This window comes from Phyllobates terribilis, unplaced genomic scaffold (assembly GCF_046119375.1).
Source record: "Phyllobates terribilis strain yellow unplaced genomic scaffold, ASM4611937v1 Scaffold_1__5_contigs__length_1240528914, whole genome shotgun sequence".
Lineage (NCBI taxonomy): Eukaryota > Metazoa > Chordata > Amphibia > Anura > Dendrobatidae > Phyllobates > Phyllobates terribilis.
The window spans coordinates 367,432,129-367,451,563 of NW_027362761.1; the positions used below are offsets into that span (position 1 = coordinate 367,432,129).

Sequence of the window (19,435 nt, forward strand, 5' to 3'; positions counted from 1 at the left end):
AAACCGTTAGGATAAGAGAAATGTATCTAGTCTTGTAAGAATTGTACCTATAACTCTGTGGTAAGAAGTATTAGTTCAGTGTGTTTTTTTTTGTTTTTGTTTTTCTGTTTTGAACACTTCGGCTCCGATCCATTATGTTTTGATTTTTCTTTAAGGCTGTGTGCCCACTATGCGTTTTTCAAGCATTTTTGCTGCGGAATTTCCGCAGCGTCAACGCTTGCAAAACACTTGGTAATCCGTGCCCCATGATCCCCAATGATAATCTGCATGTTCTGTGCCCATGTCCATTATTTGTGCGTTTCCACATGCGGATTTGAGGTCTCAATGCATTTGAAAAATGCAAGTCAAATCCGCATGTAAAAACGCTGCAAAAACGCGTGTAAAATCCGCAAGCGTTTTTACTGCCAAGAACATGCAGAAACGCTACAGACATTTTCTGCTTCATTTCTGCATCGTGGGCACATACCCAAAGTCGTTTTTTTGTCTTATCTTTATTTTTTTTCCCCTCATGGCAAAATGGAACACAATATTTGATGAATTTTGCACAAATTCAATAATTCTAGCTCTCTTGTTTATGTTGTGCCTTTTTAGGCTACATTATCATGAAAATGATCTTGCTGCGGAATGCACGGTTCTTCTTCTTGGACCATGGAAGGAAGTGCTGTTTGAGAAACTCAACATACATTATGGAGTTCATCTTTACCCCTTCAGGGATCCTAAAAGGGCTGACAATCTCTCTCCCCATGATTCCAGCCCAAAACATTACTCCACCTCCTCCTTGTTAGCGCCGTAGCCGTGTTTGCATGGGGTGTCCATCAACCAGCCATCCTCCACTCCATCCATCTGGACCATCGAGATCATTTCATGCATGATAATACCCCGTCTCATGCTGCACATAACACATCTGCATCTCTGGCTGCTATGGGCATAAAAGGGGACAAACTTATGGTGTGGCTGCCATGCTCCCCTGACCTCAACCCCATTGAGAACCTCTGGAGCATCATCAAAAGGAGTGTCTATGATGGCAGGAGGCAGTTCACATCTAAGCAACAGCTCTGGGAGGGTATTGTGTCCTCATGCAAAACAATTAAAGCAGAAACCATCCAAAACCTGACAAATTCAATGGACGAGAGAGTTCAGAAGCTCCTTTCGAACAAGGGGTCCTATGTGCAAATGTAACATCACCTAGAATAAAGTTTTGAGTTGAAAACTGTTTGCTTTCAGTTTGTAATAACCTGCTAATGCTTATAATTTCAAAAATGACCATTTTTTTGTTCTTTATTAAAATGAAAAGGGTGAAAACTCTGCTGTGCATAATAATTTGGAACATGCATTTTGAGTGCAGTTTGAGTTTTTTATTTTTTTTAAAAATATACTGTTATCATAGGCAGTTTGTACAAAAACCTTTCAATTGTACTCTAATAGTTATTTGACTGGAAAATTACAATGACTGCAATTCATATAGGTAATTTGGGAAAATCAGAGAAAATATTATTTGCATAATAATTTGGAACACAGTGTATTTGTTACAAGTAACATATTAATATTCTGGACAGGCTTCAGTTCAGTGACTCCTCTTTGGATGTATATGCATGAGCCATTTTTTGTAGTGTTATGTTGCCATTATTTTTTTCAACATGGCATATACTGTAGTTATCTGTGGTTACAAAAGTCATTGCCTATACTGGGAAGATATTGAAACTCAATCACCCTTCTACAGCAGGAGGAAGCACCTGCTCTAAATCTAAGTGCCATCTGCATAATTTCCTATGTCTGTGATTGCACATTGTAGCGTCAATCAAGACACCTTTGCATACATAATAAATGGAGTTACTTTGTTACATACTGTAGTCCAAATTAATTTCTCACCTAAAATGCTAAAAAAAATGTATTGAGAGGATCTTTTTTTGCAGCTCTGTCATGGAACCATTTCCTACTACCCTTGTTACAGCTCAACAGCTGACCCTGGTTATAATTGTAAAGTGAAGTCCCATCTGGTCCAGCTTCTCCATCCTTGGCAATTAGCTATAATTATAAAGTTTGGACTTGTCAGGGCTTTTACACATGAGATCACCTGTTTAGGGCAAAACTTTCTGAATTGCTGCAAACTGCTATGCTCACAGAAAAATGTTCCATATGAGCCAAAATGCACCTACCCAATAATGCAGATATTCCACATGTAGCATAGAACAGCGAGTAATGGCAGGAAAATAAAAATCACTGGGGAATACTATTAATCCATTCTTTTTCCCAACATAGTATTGATTTTATTTTTAGACCTCAAAATATAAAAAGACCGAAACGCTCAGGAAAAATCCAGAGCATTTCTGCATTGTGGGCACATAGCCTAAGGGGAATATTGTAACTTTGCCACACTTCGAAAACGTTGATGTCAACAGCTATCTTGAATTTTCTAGTGGCCACTTTCCCAAATGGATGAAACATATTCCATATGGAAAATATTGGAGAATTAGGGAGAACTGTATTCTAGTTAAAGATTTTTTTGAGCGAATCAAAGATATTGGAAAAGAGATTTCTTTAGAAGAATACTCTAAAAATATTCTTAAAGATGCATTTAATCACACACAAAAAATCTCAAACCGTCAGAATGCCTTTCCAAAAAACCAACAAAATGAAAAATCTAATCAAAAACAGCATCCGTACAGTGGGAAACGATAAGAAGATCAATTCTGAACCTGATGATAGCAAATTTAAGTATAACTTTAAAATAGTCTTCAACAAGTCCTTCGAATCAATCAGAACTGCTTTTCCAAACATTGGTCCATTATTCAAAGTGAGGCTTTACTGTCAAATGGGGTCATTTTCAGGAGGAATATGATCCTTTAAAGTCATGTAGCTCCCAGTTGTATCAAACCATGAATAATGCAACTAAAATCAGACCAAGGGGATTATTCTTTTTTACAGAATTAAAAGGATGTTTTCTGTGCAGCAATTCTAAATGTAAATGCTGCTTGATTATAAAGCATGGATGCTCAACATTTACATCAATGACAACCAGAGAAACTTCTTATAAGAAGAAAATAAGAATATCCACATTATCATTGTACACACCACACTGAGTTATCCTTAAAAATAATGTACAGTAGTAGAATGATTATCCTTCACTGCTTTATACTAAGAAGAATTTAGGATTTTAGCATCCACTTTCTATGCCATTATTAACAGTCCAAGAACAACATGGGAAAATCTTGCCAACAGCAATTTATAATTATCACCGACTGTCAGGTCAGATTTATAGTTTCCTAGTCAGGGACAGGAGAAGGTATCTTGGTGCCTTAGGCAGATCAGGTAAATTGTGCTCTCCTACGTCACACCATAGAATAAATTCACAGTGCTAGTGATCAGATTGTTGGTATTAAGGAGGTTAAATGGAAACTTTTCTAGAACTTTTTTCCAGTGGTAGACTCATCCTCCTCCTTGGGCTCCAGCACTGTCCATGCCGCAATCACTGGTGCAGGCAGGAACAGAGGGTAACAGGCATGGGTAGGTGTGTGCGTGCGATCACTCACACACACACCTTGTTTACTTTTCACTGGTGACGTCAATGAGATTGGGTGAGGCAAATTTTTTCTGATCATATATTCATCGATTATGATGAATATATGCAAGTGCACAAATGCAAGTGCAAATTCTTTCATCACTATGGAAAATTAAGAGACCCCAGACAAAGACTACGTAATAAATGTCAACTTCAGGCCTGGTCAATAACAGATAGACAATTAGCGATAAATCATTTATACAAAATTGCCCCTACCTAGCGACACTTGGTTGTAGTAAAAAGAAACCTACCCGGTGATACATGCCGCCCAAACTGTAGACAGCACAAATCAGAGTCTGACTGCACGATTGTAGCCAAGTTTATTATTCTCTAAAACGCTGGGGCATTTCAGAGAATGTATACTTTTGAAGATCTCGCCAGCAACCATAGCCAGAGACGAGACTAGTCCGGCTCCGCCCCCAGCCAGCTCTTCCCAGTGATGCTACAGATGATTGACAGGTCTCTCCCTCTATACACTCGAAAGAGAGAGTCCTGTCAATCGGTGCTGGGAAGAGCTGGTTCGGGACCATACACAGAGACTAGTCTTCCTCCGCTCCTGGTTAAATGTTCAAAGTAACGGTGGAGTGTTTCAAAGAGTAATATTCCTGACTGCAATCATGGTGGTTTGGGCAGCATGAATCGCCTAAGAGGTTGTTTGAAATAAATGTAGGTAAAATTGTATGTGACTTATCTGTATTTTCCAGCAACAACTGTGTTACTATGATGCATGGGGCATTGAGAGATGCTGCTGTACACTAGGTGGGACAGTTGCTGAGACCATGGTCCGACATCATGCATGTGTCTTAAGCCCCCGTCTCACATAGCGATATCGCTAGCGATATCGCTGCTGAGTCACGGTTTTGGTGACTCACCAGCGACCTCACCAGCGATGTCGCTGTGTGTGACACTTTGCAACGATCAGGCCCCTGCTGTGAGGTCGCTGATCGTTGCAAAGTGTCCTGGACCATTTTTTGGTCGTTGGCCTCCCGCTGGCCAGCACACATCGCTGTGTGTGACCAGCGGGACCAACGATCTGGCTGGTAACTATGGTAAACATCGGGTTACTAGGGGCACGCGCGCACTTAGTAACCCGCTGTTTACCATGGATACCACTCTGCTACGGTGCGCGGAGGCTCCCGCGCACCGTAGCAGAGTGGTATCCATGGTAAACAGCGGGTTACTAGGGGCACACGCGCACTTAGTAACCCGATGTTTACCATAGTTACCAGCCTGTTCCTGCTTGCAGCAGGCTGGTAACGGGAGCAGGACATCGTGGAACGATTCTTTCCACGATATCGCTGCTCCCCTGATCGCTGGTGAGCCTGCCTGTTTGACAGCTCACCAGCGATGTATTAGCGATGCAGCAACGATCCCTGACAGGTCGTATCGTTGTCGGGATCGCTGCTGCATCGCTTAGTGTGACGGGGCCCTTATTCTAATTAATGTACAGCTATACTAGCTGGTTATCAGATTTCTGACAGGACAACTGCACACATGGGGGGGGGGGACCTGTTAAACCCTTTCTGACATGAGACATATCCATAAGTCCCTGTGGCCAGGTATTTATTGACCAGGGACATATGGATATGTCTAGGAGATTTTGCCTGCACAGAGGCTGTGCACGCGTGATCGCCACTGGGTGTCAGCTGATTTTGAGAGCTGACACCCGGCACTCAGTGCCAGGAGCAGTGCCTGCACTTTAACCCATTAAATGCTGTGATCGCAGCATTTAGCGTGCAGGCAGAGGGAGAAAGCCACTCTGCTTTTGGATTGGAGACCCCGCAATGGCATTGCAAGGTCCATATCATTGCCATGATAACCCAATGTCATCATGACGACATCCGGGTCAGCAGAGCTAGGAAAGTTGACAGATCATGCACTGTGCAGAACTGACAGTTTGCATAGTATAGGAATGCTCATGCATCCCTATACTATAAAAGCGAACAGCCTGCAATTAGTGAAAGTCCCATAGTGGGACAAAATTTATTTAATAAAAAAAATTGTAAAAATATATTTTACAAAATAAGAATTTTTTTTTAAATATATTGTACTCATAAATAAATATTTTTATGAAAAAATATAAACAAAAAAGTACACATATTTGGTATTGCCACGTTCAGAACAATCTGGCCTATAAAACTGTCTCACTAGTTAACCCCTTCAGTGAACACTGTAAAAAAAAATAAATAAAAAAACGAGGCAAAAAAAATGCTTTTATCATGATACCAGCAGACAAAAAGTGGACTAAAACATGATCAAAAAGATGAATGTAAATAAAAATAAAACCTCTGAAAATATGATCTTGTTCTGCAAAAATCAAGCCGCAATACAGCTCCATCAACGGAAAAATAAAAAAAGTTATAGCTCTCAGAATAAAGTGATACAAAAATCATTATTTTTCATAAAAAATAGTTTTTGTGTAAAAGCGCCAAAACATTAAAAAAAGGTATAAACGGGATACCGCTGTAATCGTACTGACCCGAAGAATAAAACTGCCTTCTCAATTTTTCCACAAATGGTACCAATAAAAACGTCAAGTTGTCCTGCAAAAAACAAGCCCTCACATGACTCTGTCAGCCGAAATATGGAAATATTATAGCTCTTAAAATATGGCGATGCAAAAACTAGTTTTTGCAATAAAAAGCGTCTTTAGTGTGTGACAGCAGCCAAACATAAAAACCTGCTATAAATCTGGTATTGCTGTAATCTCACCGACCCGAAAAATAAAGTCGCCTCCTTAATTATACTGCACGAGGAATGGCGTAAAAGATAAATAAAACCAAATTTTCACCTGCTGTTGATTTGTTCATTCTGCCTCCCAAAGATTGCAGTAATGTTCTGCTCCCATTTATTCTGCGCTCTGTGCTTACACTGGGGTTGCCGTGAAAATTCCCTATAATGAGGCAGATGGAGGCACTGTGGATGACATCTGGCCTATGATCTGTCGGCGTCCGTCTTTTTATTAGTCATGCATAAAAGTGCCATTGCCCACAGTTTTGTGCACTTCTGAAAAGGACAATACTGAACAGAGGCCAGACGGAGTTCAGAGTAACTCTGCTGCCTCATTATAGTGAATGGATCCTTCGGGGGTTCATCTGAATCACGTTGCTTGGAGATTTAGATGGAAACCCCGGTGTAAGTGCTCAGTGTAGAGCGCAGGATAAATGTGATCCAAAATGTTATGTAAAACAAAAACTTCAACTCAATCCACAAAAAAAGCAAGTCCCCACTCCGGTCTGTCATCTGTTATCGGAAATATAGGAGTTTCCACATTACTGGTAGCACAAAGGTTCTGGAAAAGCGCCATGGCTCATCACCCCCCTAAAGAAATTAAGCAAATGCTGCTCTCCCAAATCCAAATGCCCTCGTCCCTTCTGAGCTCCAGTATGTGCCTAAACCGCAGTTGGCGTCCACATGTTTGGCATTTCTGTAGCGATGAGAGCCTGCCTAATTTACAGGTGTTTGTCTCCAGAAGCTTGAGGTGGGTACAATGTACTGGTCACTACAACTTACTGGTCACTACAATGGCAGTTTTCAATTTTCACTCAGCAACATTCGCTGCTGCTTGTTTCTGGAAAAGACCCATGAAGTCAAAATCATCACTACACCTGTAAATAAATTCCCAAAGGGGTATAATTTCCAAAATGGGGTAACTTGAGTGGGGATTTTGCTATTCCAGCACTTAGTGACTCTGTATATGGTGTGTGCATACTATTCTAGAAAATTCTGTGCTCAAGGAGGCAAATAGCGCTACGTCTCGCCGTATGGCTAAGCAGTACTGTACAGTCACATATGGCATATTTCTACATTCAACAGAAATTGTGGGACAGATTTTGGTGCCATTTTTACCCATTTCCCAGTGTGAAAATGTAAAATCTGGAGCTAAAACTAAATTTTGGTAGTAAAAATGTAATTATTTTTTTCTTCACTGGTATAAAATTTGATGACCCACCTGTGGTGTTAATTTGCTCACTGCACCCCTAGATTAATTCATTGAGAGGTGTAATTTGTAAAATGGGGTCTCTAATAAGAGGTCTGCTGTTCTGGCACCTCAGGGGCTCTGCCAATGTGACATGGCACCCTCAAACCAGTCCAGCAAAATCTGAACTCCAATATGGTGCTTCTTCCCATCTGAGCTTTGCACTGAGCACCAAAAGTAGTTTTCAACCACATATGAGGTATCGACGTACATAGGAAAAATTGCACAAATTTTGGGGTCCATTTACTCCTGCTATCCTTGTGTAATGAAAAAATTTGTGGCTAAAACAACATTTTTGTGAAAACAATGTTTTCATTTTTACAAATCTACGTTGTAAAATTCTGTGAAGCATAAATTCCTTGAGGGGTCTAGTTTCCAAAATGGGGTTACTTGTGGGGGGTTTCCACTGTTTAGGCACATCAGGAGTTCTCCAAACACAATATGACACCCGCAGACCATTCCATCAAAGTCTGCATTCCAAAATGTCACTCCTTCTTTTCTGAGCCCTGCTGTGCGCCCCAACAATAGTTTACCCGCATATATGGGGTGTCTGCGAGCTCAGGAGAAATTGCACAACAAATTTTGGGGTCCATTTTCTCTTGTTACCCCTTTGAAAATAAAACAAATGGGGCTAAAAAACAATTTTGTGGGGAAAAAAAGGCATTCTTTTTCATTTTAAAGGCTCAATGTTATAAACTTTTGTAAAGCACCTAGGGGTTCAAGGTTCTCACCACACATCTAGATAAGTTCACTGAGGGGTTTAGTTTCCAAAATGGTGCCACTTGTGGGGGTTTCCACTGTTTATTCACATCAGGGGCTCTCCAAACGCGGCATGGTGTCTGCTAATTATTCAAGCAAATTTTACATTCAAGAAGTCAAATGGCGCTCCTTCCTTCCGAGCCCTGGCCTGCGCCCAAACAGTGATTTTCCCCCACATATGGGGTATCGGCTTACTCAGGAAAAATTGCACAACAAATGTTATAGTGCAATTTCTCTTGTTACCCTTATGAAAATGCAAAATTAGGGGCTGAAAAACATTTTTGTGGGAAAAATGTGAAAATTTTATTTTTACGGCTCAATGTTATAAACTTCTGTAAAGCAACTGGGAGTTCAAGGTGCTCATCACACATCTAGATAAGTTCCCTGAGGGGTTTAGTTACCAAAATGGTGTCACTTGTGGGGGGTTTCCACTGTTTATTCACATCAGGGGCTCTCCAAATGTGACATGGTGTCCGCTAATTATTCAAGTAAATTTTACATTCAAAAGTCAAATGGCTTCATTTCCGAGCCATGTCATGCACCCAAACAGTATTTTTTCCCCACATATGGGGTATCAACGTGCTCAGTAGAAATTGCACAACAAATTTTGAGGTCCACTTTTTCCTGTTACCCTTGCGAAAAAAAAAAAATTGGGTCTAAAGTAACATCATTGTGAAAAAAAGTAAATTGTTCATTGTTTTCTTCCACATTCCAACAATTCCTGTGAAGCACTTGAAGGGTTATTAAACTTCTTGAATGTGGTTCTGGGCACCTTGAGGGGTACAGTTTTAAGAATAGTGTCACTTTTGGGTATTTTCTGTCATAAATGCACTTAAAAGACACTTCAAATGTGATGCGGTCCCTAAAAAAATGGTTTTGTCAATTTTGTTGGAGAAATGAGAAATCGCTGGTCAACTTTTAACCCTTATAACTTCCTAACAAAAATAGCACAAACTGGCTCTATCCAGAGTAGAAAGAGATGTGGGAGGCCCCGCTGCACAACTGAGCAACAAGACAAGTACATTAGAGTCTCTAGTTTGAGAAATCGACGCCTCACAGCTCCTCAACTGGCAGCTTCATTAATTAGTACACGCAAAACGCCAGTGTCAACATCTACAGTGAAGAGGCGACTCTGGGATACTGGCCTTCAGGGCAAAGTGGCAAAGAAAAAGCCATATCTGAGATTGGCTAATAAAAGGAAAAGATTAATATGGGCAAAAGAACACAGACATTGGACAAAGGAAGATTGGAAAAAAATTTTATGGACAGACGAATCAAAGTTTGAGGTGTTTGGATCACACAGAAGAACATTTGTGAGACGCAGAACAACTGAAAAGATGCTGGAAGAGTGCCTGACGCCATCTGTCAAGCATGGTGGAGGTAATGTGATGGTCTGGGGTTGCTTTGGTGCTGGTAAAGTGGGAGATTTGTACAAGGTAAATGGAATTTTGAATAAGGAAGGCTATCACTCCATTTTGCAACGCCATGCCATACCCTGTGGACAGCGCTTGATTGGAGTCAATTTCATTCTACAACAGGACAATGACCCAAAGCACACCACCAAATTATGCATGAACTATATAGGGAAGAAGTAGGCAGCTGGTATTCTATCTGTAATGGAGTGGTCAGCGCAGTCACCAGATCTCAACCCCATTGAGCTGTTGTGGCAGCAGCTTGACTGTATGGTACGCAAAAAGTGCCCATCAAGCCAATCCAACTTGTGGGAGGGGCTTCAGGAAGCATGGGGGGAAATTTCTCAAGATTACCTCAGCAAATTAACAGCTAGAATGCCAAAGGTCTGCAATGCTGTAATTGCTGCAAAGGGAGCATTCTTTGACGAAAGCAAAGTTTGAAGGAGAAAATTATTCTTTCAAATAAAAATCATTATTTCTAACCTTGTCAATGTCTGGACTATATTTTCTATTCATTTTGCAACTCATTTGATAAATAAAAGTAAGAGTTTTCATGGAAAACACAAAATTGTCTGGGTGACCCCAAACTTTTGAACGGTAGTGTATCTCTCTGATTTATGGGCATGAAAATTCAAAGTTTGAAAATTTTGAAATTTTCAACGTTTTCGCCAAATTTCCGATTTTTTTTCACAAATAAACGCCAGTCATGTCAAATAAATTTTACCACTATCATGAAGTACAATATGCCATGAAAAAACAGTCTCAGAATCAGTGGGATCTTTTGAAGTGTTCCAGAGTTATTACCTCATAAAGTGACACTTGTCAGAATTGTAAAAATTGGCCTGATCATTAACGTGGAAACAGCCTTCGGGGGTAACGGGGTTAAACTACTAGATCGGTGTGGGGAGAAGCTTTCTAGGGGCAGCGCCGGACTAGTCTCATCTCTGTTTCCTGGCCGGATATTTAAATTTTCCTTCTCTGAAATGCCAAAGTGTTTCAAAGAAAAACATACCTGGCTGCAATCGTGCAGTTTGAGCAGCATGAATTTACTGACCAGTTCCCTTTAAATTTTAATTTTCTTACTTAGAGTACAATCAAGCACAAGTTTTCAAATGTGTAATTTACGAATAAGTATAATCCTCCCATATCTCCTCTGTTGTTAGATACCTATTATACTGACCCCTGCTGTTCCTTCAAGTCACTGTTGAAATGAGTAGTAGTAAGAACAATCTACTTCTTTGTGTACCTTTTTATTGGCCGGTCTGCAAAATAATGGAAATCACTCAGCGGCCTGTGTGTGTGCAGTTGGTCTGATCATGATATTGTGAATCTATTACCTCTAGCATTGGACACATTACAACAATGGATGTTCCGAGTAATTGTTTAAAAAAAAACAAAAAAAGCAAGTTACACTATAACCAGAATGTAACAGCGGTATCTCGACATGGGAACATTTTTTTAGAAACTATTTTGATTGAAAATCTGTTATGCTGTATGTGATCGAACAGAGAAATGTAGAAAGTAAAGTACTTTTTTATGGATATGAGGAAACGCTGATCTAACTACTGTAATTTGGTTCATCATAATGTATTGAGGAGTTTGTGTTTTATTTTTTTTAAAATAATATGGCAGTGATGTTTTTTTATGTATCTTTGGCATGTATGTTCAAGACATCTCATCAACTTTCTAATTTTGCAGACAGATCGTGGAGGCGATGTAGAAGACAGGGGGAAGATTCTAGTTTCTCTCATGTACAACACTCAGCAAGGAGGACTGATTATTGGGGTTGTACGTTGTGTTCATTTGGCAGCAATGGACGCTAATGGCTACTCTGATCCATTTGTCAAACTGTAAGTAACTGCTTGTATCATTTAACTTATTGAAAATATAATTTCCAATAAAATATTATTTACTGTATCAAATAAAATGTATCATAGTTGCAAATCACCTCACATTTTGATAATGCTAGCGTGCTGGAGTAAAAACTGCAATTGAATGGTAACTACTCTCAACAAACTACATGAATCAATATCATGGGACTATATGAGAAACTTTGTAATGTCATCAGAGATTTCTGCTTCTTTCTCCACTTTTGAGTCACTTCTTTGCCCCCCCCACCGTCTTCTGAACTTGTAATCCATCCTGAAAAAAAAAAACAGTTCAACTATGTCTTGTCAAGACTACCTGCCAGCACAGTAAGGTGCAAGATGACACTTCCTATTATACTCTTGTAGATGTGAAGAAGGAGGAAAAAAGTGAGAAAAGCAAGCAGAAGAAGTCATAGAAAGCTCATTCTGAGCTTTCTAACAAGTCTTTTGATTTGCCTCTTAGCTGGATACACATCTACACTGCTCCGTAATTCTGTATAATATTATCCATGCCTCCGCTGCTACTGTTTCTGTGCGAACTGAGGACTAAAGTGCAAGAATCATTCTGTTTCTGTGTGCCACATATGGGAGACCTCACAGTAGCTTGTCTCTTGCTACAAGTTTGGAATTATTTGAAAATTAGAGGGATGGCAGAGGTGAAAACTGATGAAAATTAAATTATACAAGTCATATATGGCCAGAAGTAGTATTATTCCTCATGTGCACAAACACTCTGTGGCAACTGTGTGCCCTATTTTTAAAAACGCTTTGGTTCCAACTCATTAGGAGTGACATTTCTTATGCCAGTCTTACGAGGGGCGTGCAGGAATAAGATGTGCTGATTTCATTGAGAGGCCCACATCGCTAAATGAATTTGGTGCATCTGATCAAGTGGCATATACCTCTGAACACCTCACCAGAAATGTCACTCCACTCAGGGACTGGAGTAACATTTCTGGCGTAATGTATGTCAACACTTTTTGATGAATGTGTCAGGCTGGTGTTATCACGTCCCAATCCACCCCAGCTATGTCCATTTTAACAGAGTTGGCTGATAGTGACATGAGTTGCAATTTTTTTTGTGCAAATTCTTGTTGCACAAAAATATTGCAACATTTCAAGATTTCTGGCATAAACACTTAGATGAATTGTAGCCATAGTCTTTTTTAATCTGTATGTGGCTGCCACAGTGTGTGGTCTTTTGGTATTTAATAGGTATTTTTGTGGTTTTATCATAAATGCTGCTGACAGTTTTTTGTTTTTAATACCTGAACAGATTTTTTAAAGTTGAATAATACTTAGTGTTAAGAATATATGAAGCTTAGGTCCATAGATATTCCTGCCATAATGCCACTTAAGCATGGATAATTAACCTTTTAGGACTTGGCAATTTTTTAATTTTTTTCCTCCTCTTCTTCCAAAAGCCATAACTTTATTTTTTCATTACATAGTCATATGAAGCCTTGTTTTTTTTCATGAGAGAAGTTGTAGTTTTGAATGACTCCATTAATTTTATCATAAAATGTTCTGAAAAATGGGGAGCAAATCCTAAGTGGGATGAAATTAAAAAAAAGAAATGCCACCATTGTTTTTTAGACTCTATTTTTACAGTGTAACAACACCAGGTAGGTCTGGGTAAAATTCTAGCACTGCATGTCTTGATTAGATGCACCTGACTAGCTTTTACTAGAACTAGGAAATGGCATCACCTGTTTTCAGTCTACTGGATGTTGAGCAGAGTCAAATGTTTTGAAGCTGGTGTGTGACCAGCCAAAATGTGAGCTGTAGTTAGGAGAGACAAGCCAGGGCCTCTCTCCTCTGAATGGAGACTGCATGTTTCAGCTAGGAAAGCTGAGCAGTCTGTGTGTTGGGGCTGCAGAGAAAGTTGTAGAAGCTTCAGCCTGTTCAGTGTGAACTTTGCATGGAGAAGAACACTTCTGTTTGCTGCTGGAGGCTGCTGGAGCTCAGGCTAAAGGTGATACAGAGACTGGTAGGACCATGCCTCTTCTGTGTGTCAAGTTTGCCCCAGGAAAAAGGACTGTAACCTCTTCGGGTGAGCCCGCACTGACCCATAAGTGTCTGATGAAGAAATGTTTATTTGTTGTGATATCTTTATGCCCAGAAGAGGTTGTTTTGGTTTTGAATCTTTGAGTTTTATGAAAGCAATAAAACTGCACATTTGGACCAAACCTCATTGCCTGTGTAAATGCTACCTAATGCTTACCTGAGACAGTGGATCCCTAAAATAGTATTAATTGTATGAGAAAAATTACCTGGAAATATGATTTTCTAGGTCAATGTAATTAAAGAAGTTGTCCACTACTTGGACTACTCCTGGTCATCCCCCATGCCTGGCCCTGTTGGCACTCGCCCTCCCCGGGGTTCCCGTGCTGTTGCTGTGACACATGAGCCAGGTGCCAAATCAGCGCTGACGTCACTGTCCCCGCCTCCTGTCAAATTGAACATGAAGAGGATGTCCCAGATCAGCCACATTCCGAACTTCCTCTTCATGTGATTGATTGATTTGTCTGAAGGTGGAGACGGTGATGCCAGTGCTGATTGGGTGTCGGGGTAACGTGTCACATCAACCGCAGGAGAGCCCCTGGGCTGCAAGTTCTCACACTGCTGGAATGATGCCAGCAAGTGAGATGAGTAAAGGCTTTTTTATTTTACTGGGGCCAAACGTTTAGATCAAGAAGGTGTTGTCTAAGTAGTGGACAACCCCTTTAATTACCAGTACCAATTAAGGAGACATGGGCATTGGTATGAGATGGTGTTTGTGCAATGTGTTCATTTAGGAGAGCTTGCAGGTGAAGGGGGTTTTCTTCAAATTAGTGGAGGTGATTGAATAAAAAAAATTATACCCCTGAATCTTTTAACTTTGGAATAATTCCACTAACTGCGATACATGATGTCCTTGGTGGTGCATTGACAGTAAGAATTAGGGGACACTTAGGGAAAGAATTTATGTAACCTAGAAGGGACTATGTGCCATATCATAAGTTCCTTAATGTTGGCCTCTGTAAAGGAGACATTAATACTCCTCTTTAAGGAGTGGGTAGATGCTTTATGCCAGTCTTGTAAAAAATTATTTAGCCATGTCTCTTTCCAAGTAGTCCAGTAAGATAATTTATTGGTTTGATGTTGTGCATTCTACAGTTGAATAAAATTGAAATTGCAAATAAACTTGTACTCATTTGGATCTAAAAATGTGTGTTGTTTGTATATGACATTCACATGCTACATGTAGGCCTGCATATTCCAAATTATTATAGTGCATGTAAAAATATTTTGTTTTTCTATTGCAGTTGGCTAAAACCTGACGGAGGCAAGAAGTCCAAGCAAAAGACTCAAATTAAAAAAAAGACTCTTAATCCAGAATTCAATGAGGTGAGGTGACATTTAGAAATTGGTGTATTTACAATAGATGAAGTGTGTGCGAACACTATGGGAAAGGGTAAACTTTTTTTGTTTTGTGGGAACCTTTCTGACTTTTGCTATATGGCCCTAAAGATTAAAAAGTGAAGAGTCAAAGAATATAGTTTTGAAGAACAAGAGTCATTTTAGTTCTTGGGAGTTTTGCAAAATAGCTTTTGAGTAGACAAAAAATAGTTTAAGAGCTCTAATCGGAAATGGTCATTAGACCGAAGACTGCTAAAGTATCCCTTAACAGGAAATATTATTAGACAGCATTGGTGACTGTATTTTAAGTCTGGACTGTCAGTTTTAAACAAACAGCCTCTATTTCTTCACAATTTTTAAATGGGGTAAGAAATATTTTTCCAAACAAAGAAGTTCCTCTGGGGTTCAAGAAACTAGCCATTGCAGTAGAAGTACAATCATTCTCCCATTGATTAGGTGAAAACAACTAATGTCATTAGATGATCACCCAGTGGCCACAGTGTGAATGTGCACCTACACATTGCACTTATACCTACTGGTTCCGGCTCATTTCTTTGGTTTCGCTTTAGTTTCTTTGTGCTTTGTACATACCGGGAGATGGCTCCCCCTTTTTTGGGCTGTGAACTTTGTCTATATAGCTTTCCAGGGTCAGATGCAAAACAGTCAGGTCTAAGTCCTCCACTTTCCCCATCTATTTTGAAGCCTGCTAATACATAGCGAGGTGAACTACAAGAGTTAGGGCCCATCCTGATTGGGTATACCTTGTCGCGATGGGATGGCTTTTATGCTCTTGTTGTAGCTGCTTTTGTTCTGACCCAGAGTCAGATATACCAGATCCCCAGTGAGGCCGAATTAAGAGATTAGCCCCTCCAATATAATGAGCCCTCAGAGAAAGGACTGCATACTGGTTGTGAGCAAATCAATTTCTATTTATTCACAAAAAGAATGTTATACCATTTACAAGTAATGCAACTCAAAGTAGCCCGTGTAGCCCCCCCCCCTGTTTACCCAGGTCATGATGACTTTATTCACCCTGTACTCATAACATGTTTTTGCAGAAATCATAAGAATATTGCATATAAGTTAAGAAGCAGAAATGTCCTTGATTATGAAACTATGAGGCTGGGTAATTCTAAACAAGAATGTAGACAAGAAAAACAAGACAGAGAAATATAGCAATGTCCGAAAAGGAGGAAAAACATTAACCCTTCTATAGCAATTTCCCCCTTTTGTAAATGGTATATATAAACTCTACCACAGGATTAGTTGGTGTCCACAAAGGAGCTACTGTCTCATGGGTTTAGTACCCATCACTCGGCTTCCTACCTGCTTTGCTCATTCACCCTCAGTGTGGACCCCCACTTCCCCCGTCAGCAGTGATTATCTGTGGTCTGTGATACACTACGGGGGGTTCAGCATTATATTTCTTAACACATACATTATTCAATAGCTTGGAAAATATATATATAAAATATATATACAGTACAGACCAAAAGTTTGGACACACCTTCTCATTTAAAGATTTTTCTATATTTTCATGACTCTGAAAATTGCACTGAAGGCATCAAAACTATGAATTAACACATGTGGAATTATATACTTCACAAAAAAGTGTGAAACAACTGAAAATATGTCTTATATTCTAGGTTGTTCAAAGGAGCCACCTTTTGCTTTGATGACTGCTTTGCACACTCTTGGCATTCTCTTGATGAGCTTCAAGAGGTAGTCACCGGAAATGGTCTTCCAACAATCTTGAAGGAGTTCCCAGAGATGCTTAGCACTTGTTGGCTCTTTTGCCTTCACTCTGCGGTCCAGCTCACCCCAAACCATCTCAATTGGGTTCAGGTCCGGTGACTGTGGAGGCCAGGTCATCTGGCGTAGCACCCCATCACTCTCTGTCTTGGTCAAATAGCCCTTACACAGCATGGAGGGGTGTGTTTGGGGTCATTTTCCGGTTGAAAAATAAATGATGGTCCAACTAAACGCAAACCGGATGGAATAGCATGCCGCTGCAAGATGCTGTGGTAGCCATGCTGGTTCAATATGCCTTCAATTTTGAATAAATCACCAACAGTGTCACCAGCAAAGCACCCCCACACCATCAAACCTCCTCCTCCATGCTTCACGGTGGGAACCAGGCATGTGGAGTCCATCCGTTCACCTTTTCTGCGTCGCAAAAAGACATGGTGGTTGGAACCAAAGATCTCAAATTTGGACTCATCAGACCAAAGCACAGATTTCCAGTGGTCTAATGTCCATTCCTTGTGTTCTTTATCCCAAACAAGTTGTGGTCTCTAATCTGAGCTGCTGTTAACCTGCGATTTCTGAGGCTGGTGACTCGGATAAACTTATCCTCAGAAGCAGAGGTGACTCTTGGTCTTCCTTTCCTGGGGCATTCCTCATGTGAGCCAGTTTCTTTGTAGCGCTTGATGGTTTTTGCAACTGCACTTGGGGACACTTTCAAAGTTTGCCCAATTTTTCGGACTGACTGACCTTCATTTCTTAAAGTAATGATGGCCACTCATTTTTCTTTACTTAGCTGCTTTTTTCTTGCCATAATACAAATTCTAACAGTCTATTCAGTAGGACTATCAGCTGTGTATCCACCAGACTTCTGCACAACACAACTGATGGTCCCAGCCCCATTTATAAGGCAAGATATTCCACTTATTAAACCTGACAGGGCACACCTGTGAAGTGAGAACCATTTCCGGTGACTAGAATGAGGTGTGTCCAAACTTTTGGTCAGTACTGTATATCTATCTATCTATCTATCTATCTATCTATATCTCAGAGCTTTTGCAGTTACATAGAGCATTAAACAAAACAATAAAATGTGCATGCACGTGTGAAGATATTCAAGGTAATCCCATGTTAATCACTGTGCACTGCTGGCAGGGTTTTTTTTACAGAGCTCTACATATGCAAATCCGACACCACTGCAGCTCAAGCAGAGGGTGGGGGGCTGAGAAGCATGAAGTGAGATCCCTCACAGCAGCCGAGTGATACACAAGATAGATTTTTTGGAAACTGGAAGGAAGGGAGAATCTCACCAGCCCTTTCTCCTCCGCCCAGCTAGCAAGGATAGAGAGATATGCAGCTCAGCTTTCAGAAGCCCCTAGGGCCACTGTGTTTGGTCTCCACGCGTAGCAGGGGCCCGGCTGGGTCTGTTGAGTAAGGATGGATAGCCCATTTTGGTTTTAGGAGATGGTAGCAAGCTTAGACCAGGGGGGTGGAGAGTTAGGTCCAGCCCTGGGAGTAACCCAGAGAGTTTAAAAACTCCCGCAGGTCTCCTCCCACCTGTCTCTTCCTGGGGGAGCTTATGCCATCAAGACATGTGGGAGACATCCACCAACCAAGTGAGGGCCCACAACCTCCCCCATGTGGATGCCCATCCCCCGAGCCAGACTTTCCATCTAAACTGGTAACTGACTTTAAGATCTGCTTATACATGTTGTACTATGCTTTTTTATTTGTAACTCTGACCACTGTATATGTAACCCTTATGTATATAGTAGATTGTTTAGTGAGCCCTTATGGCGATTAAATATATAATTTAATCTTGGACTGTTCTTTTATCTCGACCCCTGAACCTTACGTCTGTTGTTCGGTCCAACGAACACAGTACCAGGCTGGTCTCTAACCCGATATAAGTCTGTTATATCAAATAGAGACTGATGGCAGTGCTATCCAGGCCGACAAGGCTCTGCTTCACTGGAGTAGTAAAGAGCCTCTCAGCCTGTCAGGGGTGAGAGTGAATGTGGGGCCACGTCAGTGTCTGAGTGGACCTCCTTTTCTCACTCCCTGGTGCCTCTCTGTACCCGTGTGGACAGGAGGTTACGGTGTAGAACTGTACCAATCTGACTTTACGTGTCCTTAAGGGGGGGTGCTTAACGTCACGTTGGTACAAAGGGTAGATCCGTATCACGTGCTCTGTCTAGTGTAACGTCAGTTGGGTGGCGGGGTGTGGATCCACCACAAGAAGCGGCAACAGCAGGATTCTGTGGGGCCCCCCTGGTGCTGTTTCTTCACAGCAAGTCTGTACAATATCAGAAATACAACCCGCTAGGCCACTAAACCAGTTGGCTGGATTTAAAAAGGAGAATGTATTCCCCCACCAGGAGTCTCTGCTTGCACTGTGTTGTTTTAACCAATTGTCTCTAAGTTCACTTATTTTAGTTTGGCAAGAGTGCAAACTCCCCTTATATATGGGCTCACTCACCTGTAAGCATGGTGTCTGCAAACCAAGAATACTCCTTCTGGGAGAACACAAACGTGGGAAGGGGTCAGTATACATTGGTATAAATTCAAAAGCCCCAACATGGCTTTATGGGCACACCAAGTATTATTCCTTTGTTTTCTGTCTATACCAAATGTACATTTACCTCTTTCCTCCCTTACTATTTTACCTATAGATGATGTTTTACAGTCCTCAACACCATTTTGGTATACTGGT

The 19,435-nt window shown here is 40.7% G+C and overlaps 1 protein-coding gene across 2 annotated transcripts in view; it reads left to right on the top strand.

Annotated features, from left to right (window-relative positions):
• Positions 1 to 19,435, top strand: part of RPH3A (rabphilin 3A) — a 472,799-nt gene that overhangs the window by 446,914 nt on the left and 6,450 nt on the right. For both annotated transcript variants that reach the window (XM_073676355.1, XM_073676354.1), the window contains exons 18-19: positions 11,408 to 11,559; positions 14,886 to 14,967. In XM_073676355.1, coding sequence (XP_073532456.1) covers positions 11,408 to 11,559; positions 14,886 to 14,967 — 234 coding nt within the window. The remainder of the gene's footprint in view (positions 1 to 11,407; positions 11,560 to 14,885; positions 14,968 to 19,435) is intronic.